The sequence below is a fragment of the Dama dama genome, chromosome 5, assembly GCF_033118175.1.
Source record: "Dama dama isolate Ldn47 chromosome 5, ASM3311817v1, whole genome shotgun sequence".
Classification (NCBI taxonomy): Eukaryota; Metazoa; Chordata; class Mammalia; order Artiodactyla; family Cervidae; genus Dama; species Dama dama.
The window spans coordinates 64,943,990-64,962,807 of NC_083685.1; the positions used below are offsets into that span (position 1 = coordinate 64,943,990).

Here is an 18,818-nt window from a genome sequence, read left to right on the forward strand (position 1 = left end):
AAGAGGGACTGAAAAGGCTTCTTGTAAAATCTGAGGCATTTGTGTTGCAAGCTCTCCTTTGACTCTTCCTCTCCTACTTTACTTCCCCTTCCAATTATTCTGCTTTGTATATGTTAAAAGGGAGGTTTAACATTTGATCTCAGGTCCAAATAAGAAGCCAGGCAGGTACCATAGAGCCCAACAGGCCTTAATTTACTCACTGTCCTCTTTTATCCTGAACCAAACCCCTCACTGATGGAGTGAAACAGTGTCCCAAATTCAACATAAGATTTGTTGCTTGATGAAGTAGAAACAGGCAAAAACATTGCTGAAACAACAGGAATTTGTAAGGAAGAATAATGTCACATTTAATTGAAAAACTAATGAATTGTAAATCAAGTTCTTCTTTGAAAAGACAAGTGACATTTAGTCCCAACTCTGCACTGACTCTGTGTGTGTGTTATGTTAGTTGCTCAGTTGACTCGGACTCTTTGCTGACTGTGTAGAAAGAAGACAGATCAGGAAAAAAAAAAGAAGACAGATCAGGAGTGAGGCAGGCAGTAGTGACTGTCCTAGGCAAAGTGACTTTTTTGTTTTGTTCTGAAAATGATCTAAATCTATATATCTTGTAAACTACATGGAATTGTGTACACCATCAACAATTTAAAATTTATCTTTGAATTTAAAACTTGGGCACCTTTTTCTTAGTCTTCATAGGAGCCTTAGTCTTATTTTATCACGTTGAGATTTATTATGCCCTGAAGTAAAAAATGGATGATGTCATATAGAGGAAATGAGTAGGTTCTTTCAACACTTTGGGAATATTAAAGTTGTTTTTAAATATTTTCATTAGAACTCCAAGGAACCTCTGTGTTAAAATGGTACAGTGTACCAAATCAGAAAGTTCTGGTATTTCAATAGCAACAATGTTCTTAGGAGAGAGGAATGAATACAGCTCTCAGCAAAGACTCAGGTTAGTCTCTGAAATGCTTTTGACCTCAGAACCCTAAGTTCAAGGAGAAAAAAACCATAGAATTTTCTTTTATAGAGTACAGAAAAGAAGTCCTGTGGGATATAGTTAGCAGAACACAGGAATAGGTGATGGGGAACTATTGCATTTTAGCTTTAGTCCTGAGATTTTAACCAAATCACTGTTCCAGGTTTTAATTCCCTCATCTGTAAAAATGGAGATAATAATTCTTATGTCATAAAATATCTGGAATGATTAAATAAAATATTTGATATCCAAATGGTATGAAGTGGAGAAAGAAAGAGAAAAAAGTTATTGAAGGCTCAGTATTAACCGGGTACTTTAGTTACAAGTGGGACTCTTAAGAGAGATCGAGGTCCATGATTTATGTCCACGATTCCATCACATTAAAATTTTAAATCAGGTCATTAATAAAAATGCTTTTAATTAAATATAAACAATTTATATTTTACTCTAAAAGAAACTTTAATAAAAATACATTTTTCAGGCTTAACAACTACTAAATCTCAAATGCAAAATAAGTCAACAGTGGAAAATAAAAATACTTTCTATAAATAGTCACTTCCAAATGTGTCTTGTGTTGGCAGACTAATAATTCAGAATAAAAATCATCAGTATAATGTTTATACTTTTTCAAAATACTTTTCAAAAGGGACACTAAATTAGATGTAATAACTTAAATGTATTTAAAATTTAACAACAAAAAACTCAAACACATTGTTATATTTTTCTACTGGTTAAAGACTATTTTATGGAATATAAATAATTTCATACAATATTTTAAAATATTCTGAATACAAAACTTCCTCAAACAGAAAGTTAATCCAAAATGCTACCCACTGAATTTGGAAAACAACAACAACAACATCAAAATACGCTGAAAGAACAATCAGTTTGTCCTGAAAATAAAATTCAGTAAAATAAAAAAAATCCAATATTATAGATTAAAAGTTTCAGCTCTTACAATCAGAAAACTAAGAATTACATATTTTATTTTTTAGTAACTGCGTATGTTTCTCCATATTATTAAGAGTAATCTTATTAAAATATAAAAAGAGTTCAATACATATTTTAATAATGTACTTTTCTGTTAAACACACACACATATACATACAAATATTTAGGAAGAATCCATATCATCTTCTGGCTATAGATGATTTAAGAAAACCTGATAAGGTCATAGTCTTTCATTTGACCTTACACAGAAATAATTTGAAAGTTAGATGCATATTTTTAATCATCTGGGTATATAACTGAGTCAGATTTTTTTTCAGTAATTTTTCACAATTTTTATTAGGATGATTAGTCATGAGAAAAATAATTTAAAATTAGCACTTGATACTTCAGTGTCTAGTTAGTATATATTTATAAAAATAAATATCTAACCAATAGATACATGTTTTGGTTCTTAGACGAGGTAGAAAAATTAAAATATCTTACAACATGATCTGAACTTGAAAAAAATAGAAAATAGCAATCACCAATTCAACCAGTGTGAATCAAATAGTTGGAGAGTTCTTTTTGTTTTTGATATATGTGTCATATATTTCAAATATAAGGCCCGTGAAATTTATTTTCTGCTCCCTAAAATCTTACTAAATTGAAATTCATATTTTTCATTTACTTACTCATCAGTTAATCTACCTAGGGAACTTTGCTCTGCAGACAGACCAAAGACATCTGCAATTAAACCAAAAATTATTAGTTAGGCATTTTTTAGGTTTAAGAGGTATTTTCCCTTTACATACCTTAAATATTAATAATAAAATACATTATAAAAAGCTCTATTATCTTCAGATGTTGTACAACAAATAATTACTTAGATGATAAAGAGTTAATAAAAATTTCAAGATCTGCTAAAGAATTATGAAGCTCATCATTTATATCTTGACTTCTAAGAAAAGTTTTCAGAGTATCTAAAGCAGTTATTGCCTCATTTTTTGATGGTAAAGGGAGTTCGCTTTCCAGAGATCCACCATCCTCCTCCTCGTCAGAAGCATAAAATCCAGTTTCATCTGATTCACTTTCTTTGGGGCATACGGCATCATCGCTTGGTGCTGGCTCACAAGTCTCCAAATCATCATCCAGGGCAGCATACTCTTCTACAGATAAGCCTTCGGGAAATTCCACTCCTGCCGCCTGGGCGTCGGCAACCAAATCAAGACCAGTGTCTGTCTCTGCATTTGCCTCCTTACCTTCTCCCCTTTGAGATTTGAATCCTGCCTCTTCATAGCTCTTAACAATAGTTCCTTGGGTGACAGCCCTCCAACAGAGATGCAATGTATCAACTGCATCTAGAAGGGAAAAGGTAAATTCTTTGCTGCCTTCAACAGAGCTCAGAAATTTCTTAATAAGACAATGTCGATATTTGATTTTAAGGCTTCTAATAACACCTTGTTTCATAGCTATAAATTTGGAAGATAAACATGATGGAAAGAACGCTAATTCAATGGACTTCAGGTTTTTTACCTCTGGGTGTGCAGGAGAAGATTCAATAAAAATCACCACTCTTCTTTGCTGAGCTTGAAATCTCTCATCCAGCTTCTGCATCCACTGTTCAAACACATCTGCAGTCATCCATGCCATTTTGTTAGCTTCGTAACACACAGGTAATGATTTTATGCCTCTGAAGCAATGTGGGTTTCTGTTTTTTCCAATGAGAAGCAGAGGAAGTTTCTCTGAGCCGTCCATGTTTGTCCCAACCACCAGAGTTATTCTGTCTTTGCATAACTTGCCAATTGAACAGGTTTCTCCTTTAAATGCAAAGGTATTTGTAGGCAACATTCGATAAAGCAGCCCAGTCTCTTTTACATTAAAAACATTTTTAGGATGATAATCATTTAAATAATAAGGAAGTATGTTTTGGTGCCAGACAGCTGAAGGGTCTACTGATACACCTGTGGCTTCTACAGGTTGAGCTCTGAATACTAGACCATACCTGGATTTAAAACGATCCAGCCAACCATTGCTGCACTTAAAATCATTATGTCCCAGTTTCTGGGCAAAATCATTAGCTTTTAGCCGCAACATTGGACCATTAACTGGCACATTCAGACACTGAGCGATTCGATACCACCTCATTAGTGCCTCTTCCAGGTCTGTGTAAAAAGCAGTTCTCAGTCTTTTTCTCTTTGGATCAAATCTCAGTGACTCAAAGGCTTCCAGAACCTTGTCTTTATTCTTCATAATAGAAGACAACGAATTTTTCTTTATTCCATATTCAGCTGCAATCTCTGCTTTTTTCTTACCGCTTTCTACTGCATTTATGATGTCGATCTTTTCTTCAATGGATAGACTTTTCTTTTTCTTCACGGTTACAGGCAGAGTTGAGGCATCCACAGGAGCTTCTGCCATCTCACCCTGCGCTTATGTAGAGATGTCGTCTCTCTCTGGGTCTGTTTCTTTAGGAAAATTTATTTTCCAGTATGATACAAATTGCTTTCTATGCCACTGCATATATTAAAAGTTGGTCAGTGTCTAACAGTCTTATTTCTGCAGAAATGGATGAATAAATACATCTCTTGAAAGGATCTGAATAAGAAAAATATTGTCTGCAGCTAGAATATTTTAGAAGAGAAACCTCCTCCCCAGGACCTTGTGCAGTTCAGTTTATTCAGAGTTCCAGAAGTCAAGCTAAAATAGAAATCTCATTATGTCAAACCTGTCCAGTCCTGCTGATGTATTTTTGGAGCTTCAATCCTTTAAGATGATCCATTTTATCCATGCGCGCATTCAACCTCCTCTTAATTCTCCACAGAAGGCCTCAGAGATAAGAAGAAAAGCATTCAGAAATTTCATGCAAAACGTCAGCCGCTAATTTCCAAGTCTCTTTAGGGTGGAGAAGAAAATGGCAGAACCCTTCTAAGACTTGACAATATCCTCTGTCACTTGAAACGTTTAAAAAAAAAAAGAGGAATTTTAATGATGATATATCAACTTAATATCAAAAAAATATTTACACGAATTAGTTATTCTTTTAATAATAATGAAAAGAATGGGAACATGTTTCTAAAAATATAGTAACTGAAGCTTCCAGAAGAAATGCTTACCTCCCAAATGGTGTCTCTGTGAAAAGCTCTTGAGCTCCGCTCTGACCCCTTGAGTTCTCGCTTGCCTTTGAATGCTTTGTAATATATACTTCTGGACTAAATCAGACAAATTTAATCTGTTTTAAAAATGTGAGCTTACCAAAATTAAAGAACTAAAAATGATGCTGGGTATATCTTTGGTGGCTATTTTTCCCATGAAGTCACAGGCTGCCCCTCTGGCTTCTCTAAAAGAAAAACATAGTCAGACTGTGGTCACAAGGTCCAACTTTTAATAGCACATTGGAGACAGTGTCTCCTTTATAGGAGTCTGGTAGAAAATGCTTCACTAAAAATCCAATCGATTCCATTACAAATTTTAAAAATGGAAATCTTATTTTAGTTGCTTAAAACTCTAGTAACTTTTTGTCACTTTGACACGTTGGCTGGTTGCACAGAGGCCAGAAATACTTGACGAAACGCATGGGAATAAACAAAGTACTGAGAAGATATAATGCAGAAAAAAACAAAAGAAGGAGGGAGATCATGGTCTTAACCTCTCAGGACCTCTACTTCTGTAAAATAAAGGGCTTATCACAGTGTGAGGAGATGGGCCTCGGTGCCAGACACACCTGAATTGACAAGTGAGTCGGCCATTCAGTACTTAAGGTGATCCTGGGTAGTTCACTTAAGCCTTTGAAGCCTTGACCCCCTTTTTTTTGTAAAATAAAGGTAACTATAGCATGTACCTCATGGAGTAATGGCACATTCAGTAAGATCCAGTGAGAGCCTGTAAAGCACTTAGTGCAGTATTTAGCACCTTAAAAAGTATTCAATAAATATTTGATGACCTCATCACCATTTTGTGGCTCAGCTGGTAAAGAATCCGCCTGCAGTGCAGGAGACCTGGGTTCAATCCCTGGGTTAGGAAGATCCACTAGAGAAGGAATAGGCTACCCACTCCAGTATTCTGGCCTGGAGAATTCCATGGACTGTATAATTCTTGGAATTCTGAGATTTCATAAAATCCTACTTCAAATGATAGCAAGAATCCCACCTTAAATATATACTGAAAGTAGAACTGTTCTTAAGTTAAATAGTGCAGTGAGAATGGTCACCCTACATGGGCTGCCTTCCCAGGCAGCATCTCCCCCACTAGAATCCACAGGCTTTGGGCCTCCTGCAGGCCAAGGAAACAATCTAATCTGATGAATGGAGCGGGGGCGGGCAGGAGAGGGGGGGTTATTTCCTTCCATGTGAGAGGGTAGACACTCCATTCCTCTAGTTTTTCTCTCTGTCCTTGGAGGTTTCAAGATAACACATGGTTTTTTTTGTGTTTTTTTTTTTTTTGCACAAAACTTTATGAAAATTCCTCTACCTTTGTTGTCCAAATCAAAGAAGTAATTTTTATTACGGGAAATAAAACCAGAAAGGAGTCTTTTTTGTTGTTGCTGTTATTGCAAAAAAGATCTTAATAATAATTATGAGAGCCTAGGGTGTAAATCACTGCAAATGGTGATGGTAGCCATGAAAATAAAAGACGCTTACTCCTTGGAAAGAAAGTTATGACCAACCTAGATAGCTTTTCCAACAAAGGTCCGTCTGGTCAAGGCTATGGTTCTTCCACTGGTCATGTATGGATGTGAAGAAGGCTGAGTGCCAAAGAATTGATGCTTTTGAACTATGGTGTTGGAGAAGACTCTTGAGAGTCCCTTGGACTGCAAGGAGATCCAACCGGTCCATCCTAAAGGAAATCAGTCCTGGGTGTTCACTGGAAGGACTGATGCTGAAGCTGAAACTCCAGTACTTTGGCCACCTCATGCGAAGAGCTGACTCATTGGAAAAGACCCTGATGCTGGGAGGGATTGGGGGCAGGAGTAGAAGGGGACGACAGAGGATGAGATGGCTGGATGGCATCACCGACTCGATGGACATGGGTTTGGGTAAACTCCGGGAGTTGGTGATGGACAGGGAGGCCTGGCGTGCTGCAGTTCATGGGGCCGCAAAGAGTCGGACATGGCTGAGCAACTGAACTGAACTGAACTGAGGGTGTTGATTTCCAAACTGCTTTACTTCCTGTATTCCAAACAACTCAGGAGGAAGGTAAAACTGGATTTCAAAGCTCACAGGGTTCTAACATGGTTGAATGCAGTTCAGAATCCAGGCTCTCCAAGGTCAAGTCCACCATTCTTTTTATGCATGGCATGGCTCCTCTAACACTTACACATTCTCTGCCCCCAGCACCAAGCTAGCGTAGAGTTTCCAATGCCTTTCCAAACCTATCCCCCTCCACATGCACCCCAAAAGGCAGTATAAAGTTTCCACAGGAGAACAGCCATTATGAATTCTGGGGACATAAACAGAAACCATACCTCATATCCAATTTTAGGGTGAGCTGACTTTTTAAGTAAACAAGATTTGACCACTCAACTAAAAAAATTCTTATATATGGAAACTACCTGCATATTTTTTTTACTATATCCTATAAATATACCATTATTTGAGAATAAAAAATTAAAAATATCTTCCTCTTATTAGGAAGGATACCAACCTCCAGAAATTTAGGGAGCAAGAACCAATTTTTTAAGAAAAGTCTAAACCAAGCAAAACTACTCTCCAAGAGCAAAAGGGAATCTCTTCCTTCTTTCTCTTTGGTTGTTTTTGTTTTTTTTTTTTCTTTCTTCCTCTTCTTTCCTTCCATTTTATTTCATTTGTCAGGCATAAACCCTATCATCTCAAATAATAAGGATTACAGAAAAAGTGACTTGAATTTTCTCCCATACCCTATCCCAAATAAAGCAATATAATACACACAATCAGAGATGATTATCTTGATCAAATTGAAAATAGTGATACTTTTTTTTAGGAAGATAGTAGGATTTTTTTCCTGAGAGTTAACAGTATATATTTCCTTCTAACACAGTTGTCAATGTTACAGTTTCCCATGGTAAGATGCAGTACATCTTTATTCCTGAAACAACGAAATTTCCAATGCCAAATCAGACAAGCTAGGCTTTTCCCTAGCAAAGTTAGGCAATACTGCCTAATCAATGAAGCTGAATTCATTGAGAATGGGCATTTCCCATTCTCCCACAGTCCAGTGGCTGGGTTTTTTGTTTTTTGCAGGGAATGATGGCAGCAGCTAATATTTCTTAGAAGTGATAATTCTCTCAATCATGCTACTCCTTGAAGATGGGCATGAATTTGAGCAAAGTCCGGGAGACAGTGGAGGAAAGAGGAATTTGGTGTCCTATAGCCCATGGGGTCACAAAGTGTCAGACACTACTTAGCGACTGAACAAAAACAACAAGCCCTTGAAGATATTACAGTCGAGAACTACTGTGCTACTTATTAGCAGTTAGGAACTACTTTGTCTGTACCACCGGTAAAGCTAGCTAAAGACTCAGACTAGGCAACTCACTAAAATAGACTTACCAACTGAACTCCAAATAAAGAAAACAATTGTCCACGCTACCGGTAGCAAGAGAAATGTAAATCTTCCTCCACAACAGGAGCTACTCTGCTCAGTGTCTTAGAGGGCTGAAGTCAAGGTGCCAGTCAGGCTGGGCTCTATCTAGAAGCTGGGGGAGAATTTACTTCCAAGTTCGTTCAGGTTATTTGTGGTCTTCCCTGATAGCTCAGTTGGTAAAGAATCTGCCTGCAATGCAGGAGACCCTGGTTTGATTCCTGGGCCAGGAAGATCTGCTGGAGAAGGGATAGGCTACCCACTCCAGTATTCTTGGGCTTCCCTTGTGGCTCAGCTGGTAAAGAATTTAGACTTCTGTGGTTGTAGGACTGAGGCCCCTGGTTTTTTGTTGACTGTGAGCAGAGATTACCCTTAGCTCCTGGAGGCCTCTCTCAGGCACTGGCCTGGGGTCCTCTTTATTTCAGCAACAGAGAACCTTTCTCATGTCAAATCTCTCTCAAACTTCAAATCTCTCTAATTTCCTCTGTTGCCATCAGCTAGAGAAAACTCTATGCTTTTAAAAGTTTCATGTAACCCAGTTAAACTTAAAGGCTTTTGGACTGCAAAGGAAACCATCGACAAAATGAAAAGACAGCTTACTTGTAAAAGATGTGACCAAGAAAGGGATAATATACAAACTATATAAATAGCCCATACAATGCAATATCAAAAAACCAAACAACCCAATTAAAAATAGGCAGAAGATCTGATTAGATATTTTTCCAAAGAAGATACACAGACGGCCAACAGGCACATTAAATGATGCTCAACATCATAATCCTCAGGAAAATGCAAATCAAAACCACAATAGGATATCACCTCATACCTGTCAGAAAGGCTATCATCAAAAACAGTAACAAACGTTGGCAACGGTGTGGAGAAGAGGAAACCTTTGTACATTGTTGGCAGAAATGTAAATTGGTGCAACAATATGGAAAACAGTATGGAGGTTCTTCAAAAAACTAGAAATAAACTACCATATGATCCAGCAATTCAGTGCTGTGTATATATATGTGTGTGTGTGTGAAGAAAACAAAAACATTAATTTGAAAAGATACATACAACCCACTGTTAATAATAGCATCACTTACAATAGCCAGGATATGGAAGCAACCTAAGTGTCTATCAACAGGTGAATGGATAAAGATGTCGTATAAAGACATAATAGAATATTGCTCAGTCACAAAAAAGAATAAAATTTTGCCATTTGCAAAAATGTGGATGGACCTAGGGGGTATTATGCTTTGTGAAATAAGTCAGGGAAAGACAAACACTCTGTTAACACTTTCACGTAGAATCTAAAACAAAGGAATGTATATAACAAAACAGAGACAGACTCACAGATACAGAGAGCAAACTAGTGATTACCAGTGAGGACAGGGAAAGGAGGAGGGCAAGATAGGTGTATGGGATTAAGAGGTACAAACTACTATGTATAAAAAATAAGCAACAAGTATATGTTGCATAGCACAGGAAAACGTAGCTATTATTTTGTAATAACTTTAAATGGAGTATAATCTATAGAAATATTGAATCACTATTTTGTACATTTGAAACTAATATAATATTGCAAATCAGTGATACTTCAATAAAATAAATAAAATATAACACTCATGTAGTCAGTTTAGGACTAGTCAGATTAACTTCCTTTTGAGTAACTCAAAGTCAATGAGTAGTTACTTCAATTATATCTGCAAAATTCCTCTTGCATATAATATAACCATAGAATGATATCCTATCATGATCGCAGAGGAAGGAATTATACAAGGTGAAAGTCATTGGAATTCATCTTAGCATTATACCACACAAGACTATTTCCTACATGGTTGTTTTACAATTGTAGAGAAAACTTATCATAGAGAAATCTGTAACAAAAAAGATTAGATAAATAACTTAAGGAATATCTATATGTTAAAATACTATTGAGCCACTGAAGGAGCATTTTTAATGATATGAAGGAAATTTCATAATATATCAATATTAAGTGGGAAAAGCAAAATGCAAAACTGCATGCCAACAAATACAACCTTCCAAGAGGGCAGAGACTCGTGGCTATTCTTTCAATGCCTAGTGCCCAGCTAACTGCAGGTTCCCAATAACAGTTTGTTAATAAATGAAGAAAAAATATTTGCATAAGATATTGACCAAAATGTTGTTGCTAACTGTAGACAATAGAATTATAAGTTTTTTCCTTTGTAGTTAAAATAATTTCTACTTTATGTTCTACCCATTCTACTTTTCATGGGCTTATTTAAATATTGCATTAATCAGTACCCTTTAATAAAGAGTTTACTTTCAGGGAACTACACTGTGCAATCAGTAACTAAATATGTCTTCATGAAAAGGAAGCTGTTGATAAAGAGTGATGAAATTACTGCGACACTACCAGAACTCCTCTAGAAAAGACCTAAAGGTCGCCCCTTCTTCTCTCTTTTGAGGAAATAACATTGATGAGCAGAAGACACTGCTGCTGCTGCTGCTAAGTCGCTTCAGTTGTGTCCGACTCTGTGCGACCCCATAGACAGCAGCCCACTAGGCTCCCCTGTCCCTGGGATTCTCCAGGCAAGAACACTGGAGTGGGTTGCCCTTTCCTTCTCCAATGCATGAAAGCGAAAAGTGAAAGTGAAGTCGCACAGTCGTGTCTGACTCTTCACGACCCCATGGACTGCAGCCCACCAGGCTCCTCTGCCCATGGGATTTTCCAGGCAAGAGTACTGGAGTGGGGTGCCATTGTCTTCTCCACAGAATACACTACTAAACATCTAAAGCAAAGAGAAAAGATTATGCCCATTGAATTCACTTGTAAGGGAAAATAACAATATCCTTTAACCCATTGCCTGCTTTTCTTTCTGGTCAATAAATAAAAAATAGGCTGCTACAGTTCCCCCATAGGCCAAGCAAATAAATGGTACCTGGTTTTCTAAAGCTGAATAATAGCCAATAGCAGTGCAAAGGTAAATGACTATATAAGCCCCCTGTCATAAGCATATATGGCAGGCAGCTATTCCCTTCTTGTTATACTTCTCCAAACACAATGCCAATTAAAAGAAAAATAGTAATCTTCTATTCTTTCCAAAGAGAATGGGCAGGAAGAATTCCCCAAACTGTAGGGAAACAGGGAGAGAGCGAGCAAGGGAGAAGGAGGGAGGGATCAAGAGATAGGGAGAGGGAGGGAAGCAAAGAGTGAGAGAAAATCTCCATCTAAGCAGGATTAGGTTTAAAATAGTCTTTTGAGTCAGCATGAAAAAATTTCCCCAAACCCAAGAATAATAGCTACTACTTCCTTTTTTCCCAAAGAAAGTGCATAGACTTTCCCTGTTTTCCATCACCAGCTGAAGTAATTTCCAGTGTATCCTTCAGGCCTTCCTACTTTCTAGTTTCCCTGGGGGTAGCAAAAATCATAGGAGGATTAATCCTGTCTATAGCCTTGCACAGCATAACACTATGTATTAATATAAGGACTAACTGTGCACACTATCAGAATCACACTGGACCAGAGAGCACCTAAAATGATTCACAGCACCCTCACCAAGTAGACGTTAGCATTAGTTCCAACCACATCACATTTCTATCAAATTTCTATCAAAACCAGCAGCTGCCAAGAAAACCATCCAGCTAAGGACTAATAACTAAACAAAGTGTCTACCTTTTTAATATCAGAAATACTTCTGAGCCTAATGGTCTAATAGATAACTTTAGTTAGATATCCCCAAACTCAAGAGACAGCTAGCAAGAATCCTTACAGCCCCAGCCAGCCCAAACAGTTAAGTACACATCGTTCTAGCACCACTGAGCACAGTCACTCACCTCTTCCTACTCATCCTTCGGGGAGACTCTAATCCTTGTACTTGCCACTAAGTTCCATTCTGTTGCTCTACAATAAAAATAGTAATTATTCTAGATGGGGATCCATCTCTTATAATTGAGAAGACTAACAGGAATGCTTTGAACCAGAAAATCCACAGTAAACTGTAGAACTAAAGCTAAATGAACGAATATATATATATATATATATATATATATATATATATTTCCCCTGGAGGAGGGCACAACAACCCACTCCAGTATTCTTGAATGGAGAATCCCCATGAAGGAGGAACCTGGCGGGCCACAGTCCATGGGATAGTAAAGGACCGGACACGACTGAAGCGATTCAGCATGCAACCACAGATTTATGTTTTGGGATTTCACTACGGTTTTTCTCAGAGAAGGTGTCCTGGAAATCTCAGACAATAAATATTGGTATTTACTTTGGAAACATTTGTGGTGTATTTACTCTTCACAGATATGGGATAGGTATTTGTGCAGGGATGTATGGTTCACTATGCTGAAACTCCCTACAAATCCGGAGAGGCAGAATTCTGCCTTCGGGCACTTAGCCATTAAAAACGTCTTGTCAGCTAATGTGACTAGGCAGGTGAGAAGTATGGTCTAGAGGGATAGATTCCACGGAATACGCTGTTTCCTTTGGCATTTCTGCAAGTGACAGGGCTGTCAAAGTAAAAGCAGTCTAGAACCCGGGAGGGAGACTAGCGCGGCTGGATCACCGGTACGTACTGTATGCAAATAGGCTTCAGGGGTCTAGCACCACTGCTGAGCTGTACTGTGCGGGGACAGGCAGAATAGCCGTAGTACAGGTTGGGGCCTTCACTTAGGAAACTACAATGGGATCCAAGAGGACTGTTCGGCGGTTTCTATAGACAGGGCAGTGATCTATTAAGTAATGGGGCAAGCAAAGAAAGCAGAAATCGGTCATCTGAGTAAAGAGGAGCAGGAGAGAAAAGTATCACAGATTCACTCTCTGCTAGCAAGCAGAGCAGAAAGTGATCACAAAGAGCAAATCATAACTCAGGGATGCCGAACAAGGGAGTCTGGTCGTCCAGAAGTGGGTGGGCGTGAGTGGACAGCAGGGGGCACTGGGGAAGGAGAGTGAGGCACCCGCATCCCGTCTGCTCCCTAAACCCCGCATTGCCTCCACCCTCTCAACGCCCGCGGGGTTGGAATAACCTTCTGCGTGCTCTCCGGCAGCTGAGAAAGAAGCTTTGGCTCTCCTGGGATTGCGAGGCGCCCTCCCGCCACCGGCTCACCGTCTGCTGGGGAAAGCCTAACTCGTGAGGCTGGGGTGTGTGAGTGAGAAAGTTATGCTAAGGGCTCCTGGACCTCCGCCCACTCAAGACCAGGCCCGCTTGCCCTGGGGCAAGCTCCGGCAGGTGCATCTGCACCCGGGCTCACACCCTTCGCAGCCAGAAAATTACCCGGGCAACGGCGCCGGCGGAGTCCCGGATGTGGTTGCTAGGGCCGCAGTGGGCGGGGCGGGGCCCGCCCCCTGGAGAGGGGACCTCGCGGGAGGTGCGCTGGCACCATCGAGACGTGGCTGGGCTGGCCAGATTGAGGGAGAGAGAGGCCGTCCAGGGCCACGGACAACGCTACTTCCGGTCCCCCTCACTTCCGGCTCCGCTGCTCCGGGTGCAGGAGCTGTAGGCCGCCGGTGGAGAGGCTGCCGGTCCGAGTGTCCTCGGAGGTTGGTCAGTGTGAGCCTGTGACAGTTGCAGTTGTTCCTCGCCCCGGAGAAGCCGAGGTGCGTGGCGGGAGGGGAAGAAGGAAAAGGCCCGGGTCGCGTTTCCGCTCACTTCTGGCCAGGGCTGAGGCGACTTCAGGGAGCAGAGGCAGGGATAATCCTCGACGTGAGCGCTGCCGGCTTGCCTGCAGACAGGTGAGGGCGGAGCTGGCCGGCTGGGAAAGAGGCGGGGGAAGGCTGCTTGGAGGTGGTTGCCCGGCCGGACGCGTTGCCTCTGGGGTTCGCTGTTCCGTACTTTCACAGGGTACTTCTGTCCTTAGACTGTGTGTACCATCTCTCTCTACCCAGGTACTCGACCTTGGATTTCTACCCATTCGTCCCTCTTGTCACCCTGAGTGTGCCCCCGAAACAGCCGGGCGAAGAAGTAGGACCGGCCTTCCCAGGGCGGCACCCTCCCGGTTGTGAATGCATTGAGTGGGGAAAGGGATTGCAGGATCCAGGTCTTTGCGACTGAGTCTCCGAGTGGGGCCACCCTCAGCTTTGCTGTCCAGCCTGTATTGCTGATCTTCTTTCCCTGCATCCGCCACTGCCTCTCTCCCACAGCGATAGTCCCTGCTAGAGGTTCCTCAGGCTGTGGTGCAGGGAGGAGCCTTGCCTAGGAAATGTCCCAAGCCTCACTGTGCTGGCGAGGACGTCCAAGGAATGCTGGAGTTTGGGAAGGAAGTTGTGCTGTCGTCTCGTCCGTTCCTCTTTGCCAAGTTACTACTGTTTACGTGTCTTGGAAAAAGGAAAGAGGTTTTTTTGTTGTTGTTGGTTTTTTTAAGAAGAGTTTCTAGACGCTTTTCCCTTTTACTTTATTTTATTATTACTTCCTTTGTGTTCTTATCCGCCCTCTTGAGCCCTTTGATCTCAAAAAGTTTAAAGTTTCCACTTCCTGCACATCCTTTTAACCACCCCCCTTTTAGGATTTCTGTCCCCCTCCCTTCCTTTTCTCCCAGATTAAAGCGTGTAATTTCTCTAAGTCGGTTCTTAAGGAGGAAAAAAATGGAAGATTTGAAGGACTTTTGTTAAACTTGTGCTTTCACCTGCAAATGTGGCAGGTGTGTGTGTGTTCCCATTTGTTGTTTAATTAACCTCACCGGTGTGGGAATGTGCACAAGAGTTGGTTATGTTAAATCCTTCCTGTGTTAAGGCTGCAGGAGCTGGCCGTTTTATTGCTCCTCTTTCGATTTGAAGACAACAGATTACACGTCAGTACTGTTTTAATCCCACTTTTGTTTTTCCTTGCTCAACCCTCCCTCCCAGCCACCAGGTCTAACACTCATTAGCTGAGAAAACAGAAAATATTTCTAACGTTATTTTATTTTTTGGGTTAAAACCTCTGCCTCAGTTACTTTCCTTCTTTTTCAAGTTGATAAATTAGTTTGCCTAAATCCTGGGTCATGCCTTAGGGAGTCCGTGGTCTGTGACTTTCAGGGGACTTCCTCATCCCCACCCCCAATATTATGGGCAAAGTTTTGTTGCAGTGCATTTTCTCCCCTCTGAAGAAAATTCTTAAATGAGATATATAACCTCCAGTAGATTAAAAACCACTTCTTAGGCAGTGTCTTCTTCAAGTTAATGAAAACTTCTTGAAGTTAATGAAAAGTTTTTTTTTCTGTGGATCTTTTTTTTTTTCTTTTCAAATGCTACATAGCTAGTTTGGGCACCATGGAGAGTAGAATGCAGAGATTCTAGCTTTATAGTGATGAAATCTCTAGGTACTTCAGAATTTCGGTGTTTCTAAATTCCTTCCTAGACCTAGAGAAGGAAGTAAGGCTGCCTACTTATTTAGTTCCTGATTTGTGGTTTTGAGGTTTCTTTTTAGGGATAGCTATTTGTGGCCAATGTTGTAGAGATCCAGTGGATTTATAAATTGATATGTTTATGATTATTGAATACATATTAAATATCACCAACTCACTGGGTACAGCTCACAGTAAAAGTTTAAACTTCTGTTGTACTTTGTTTTCATTTTCTTATTTTTCACTTAAGGTATCTACTTACTTTGGGCTTCGGCTTATTTAGAAAGGGCAAAGCATGTTTCAGTGGTGTGGTCCCTAAGTCTTTGGCATGCTGCTGCTCATCTTGACATCTCCTTTCTCTCCATATTACCTCTAGATTAAGAATTTAATGATAGTTCTCTTTTGTGACTAAGTTAGTATCCTTCCAGACTTAATGTAAGTTTAGAGTGCATATTGAAATTTGCTGATTTGATGAAGTGTTTGTTGATCAAGGGTTGACATTCTAAAATGTTTGACACGTATTTTATAGAATGTTTAAACTTGAAGAGAACTATACAGCTCATCATAGTCCATACAGAGTGACAGTGTCTTCTGCTCAAAAATTAATTTTCCCTCTATCTAGCATCCTTGCTTTGGGGGGGCAACAGAAAACATAACTTTATAAATAAATCAATCATGCTAAATTCGTTTCCTTCTAAGGTAATGAGGAAGCCAGAAGATTGATATCTGACACCATAACATTTGTTTGCTTACTGTGTGCCAGGCATTATGCTAAGTACTTTATGTGATTATCTCATCTCATCTCATCCTCACAGCAACCTTATAACTTGGCTAAAATTTTCATCTTTGTAGATTAAGAGGGGCTTCTCAGGTGGTGCAGTGGTAAATAATCTGCCTGCCAGTGCGGGAGATGCAGTAGACGCAGGTTTGATCCCGAGGTCGGAAAGATCCCCAGAAGAGGGCATGGCAACTCACACCAGTATTTCTGTCTGGAGAGTTCCATGGACAGAGGAGCCCGGTGGGCTACAGCCCATGGGGTTGCAAAGAGTCAGACACGACTGAGTGAGCATGCACACACAGATAAATTGGAACTAAATGATTAACTGAAGCTAATCTGCTCAGAATTACACTGGTGGAGCCAGGATTGAACCTGGGTTATCTGAATCCAGACAACTACTACTACAGACTGCTGCTAGCATATTTTCTTTACATCTTTTTTGGTACGAGGTGTAGGTATCTCACCTGATTTTCTCTCAGACATTAAGTAAAGTAAAGACGGTCTCTTCCTTTATTAATTTTCAGTAATTGAACACCTGATTTCATATCATATCAAAAAGTATGACAAAAGAAATGAATTTGGAGGAAGCCTATGGAGTGTTGTTTGATAGTTTTCCTATGGGGTAGATATAAATCTGTGTGTGAGTGTGTGAGATAACATATGAGGAGTGGAAAATGTGAAAATAAAGGCTTTAAGTAATAGACTTAGTATTGTAAGAGTCTTGAGGTATAAATACATTCCAGAATGATGAATTTAGGATGGGATAAGGAAGAAATTGAGGATGGAGTAAGTAAATTTAATAGGGAATTTAAGAGAATATGGTTATGGATGAAAAACTAATGATATATGTGCAGACTGGAAAGAGTAGTTCCACAAAATATGGATGATGATGACTTAGGGACTGTAACAGTCTAAAAGTCAAATATTCACCAGCATTAGTTCTAGGAAGTATGAAAAAAAAGACTATAAAACAAAGGAACTTGAAAATAATCTTGTTCTCTTTAGTGTCTCCTAACTTAAGCCAGTCATGGAAGCCATTGAATAGCTCTTATAAATCCTCAACTGTCCTCTACAAAAGTACACATTTTCGTTTTCTCTGTGACTTTCTCTTTCATCTTTCCTCCATAACTTCTAAACTTTTGCATTAAAATAGTTATAGGCAGATATTGCTGGAAATTGCTCAAATGTTTTGTGAAAATTTGGTAGCATCTTTGCCATGTTGTCACCTGAGAGTTTTTGTTTCCTTTATGTTTAGGCTTGATCCTTTTTGATCCTTTGGGAGAACTGTGACACCACTGTCTTTGAAGCAGAATCGTAAGAGTGACAGAGTTGGTGGTGAGACCTAAATCATCTAGAGGGAGGAAGCTGCCAGCTCCAACCATGAGATAGTGTGTTAGAGCAAGGTTTCCAAACTGTTCTGCGTCATGGCACACATAAAATGATTATTTGTACGGCAGACCCCCTGGCTCTCTGAAAGCTGAGGGGACCAGGGAGTGGGGGGGTCAATATTTCATCACATCCATAATTCATTCTTGGCACATTGGTTGGAAAAGCTTTGTTCGAGAGAAGAGGAATGTGGCATTCTGATAAAGTACTTTGTAAAGTACCTAATAAGGGATGGATCAGGAATTCATACCCCAGGTGGAGTCCGGGGGTCCAGCCAGGGGACTGTAACCTCCGGCTGGGTCTGTGCTTTGTTTCCAAGCTCTACATGAAGTATCCAGGACGGCACCAGGACACAGAAGTCCATAGTAGGCTAGGCATGAGGCTTCATGGATGCTTTATGTGTTTTAGGTATCCTTATTTTCCGTTAAATAAAGAAACAGGTGTAGAAACCAGCAGAAGTAATTAGTGCAACTAATTGGACTAATTAAAGGAGACTCACAAAGTTACTTGACTCCAAAGCATGTACTCTTTTTCACTGTAGTGACTAAATGATTTTGTGACATTGTGGTTTCTAGTTAAAGTGTGAGACATTGGTGGCAGAGGGTGATGGTGGTGAAAGGGAGATAAGCAGGAGGACTATTAAGTGTTTATTTTTGGCAGCCTTGAAGTCGAGTTCTAGAGATGATGGCTTTCTCATAGGATTTCTAGAGTGTTGGGGATGGGGGAGAAGAGAAATGTGATAAAACTCAGAGAGAGTAACTTGAGCCATTGGTGCTCCTTCTAACAAAAGGGCTAAAAATGTAGATCCTCTTCATATTTGACTAAATGTAAATTGTAGATTATTTCTTAAAGGTATGTTTATAGATTATTTTTGTTTTTCTTTTTCTGTAT

At 39.8% G+C, this 18,818-nt stretch overlaps 2 protein-coding genes across 5 annotated transcripts in view; one reads left to right on the forward strand and one right to left on the reverse strand.

Moving 5' to 3' along the window:
- Positions 1-1,488: 1,488 nt before the first annotated feature.
- On the reverse strand, positions 1,489-13,682 carry TIGD4 (tigger transposable element derived 4). Its single transcript, XM_061142510.1, has 3 exons — positions 13,469-13,682; positions 5,020-5,115; positions 1,489-4,857 (listed from the first exon to the last, which is right to left on the reverse strand). The coding sequence occupies exon 3, from the start codon at positions 4,322-4,324 to the stop codon at positions 2,786-2,788; it is 1,539 nt and encodes a 512-aa protein (XP_060998493.1). The 5' UTR covers positions 4,325-4,857; positions 5,020-5,115; positions 13,469-13,682; the 3' UTR covers positions 1,489-2,785.
- Positions 13,683-13,885: 203 nt separating this feature from the next.
- ARFIP1 (ADP ribosylation factor interacting protein 1) overlaps positions 13,886-18,818 on the forward strand; it is a 128,376-nt gene continuing 123,443 nt past the window's right edge. For 2 of the 4 annotated variants that reach the window (XM_061142515.1, XM_061142518.1), the window contains exon 1: positions 13,901-14,174. The gene's annotated coding sequence lies outside the window, so the exon portion shown is untranslated. Of the gene's footprint in view, positions 14,175-18,818 lie in introns of all 4 variants that reach the window. The other 2 variants (XM_061142520.1, XM_061142516.1) reach the window with 2 other exon arrangements.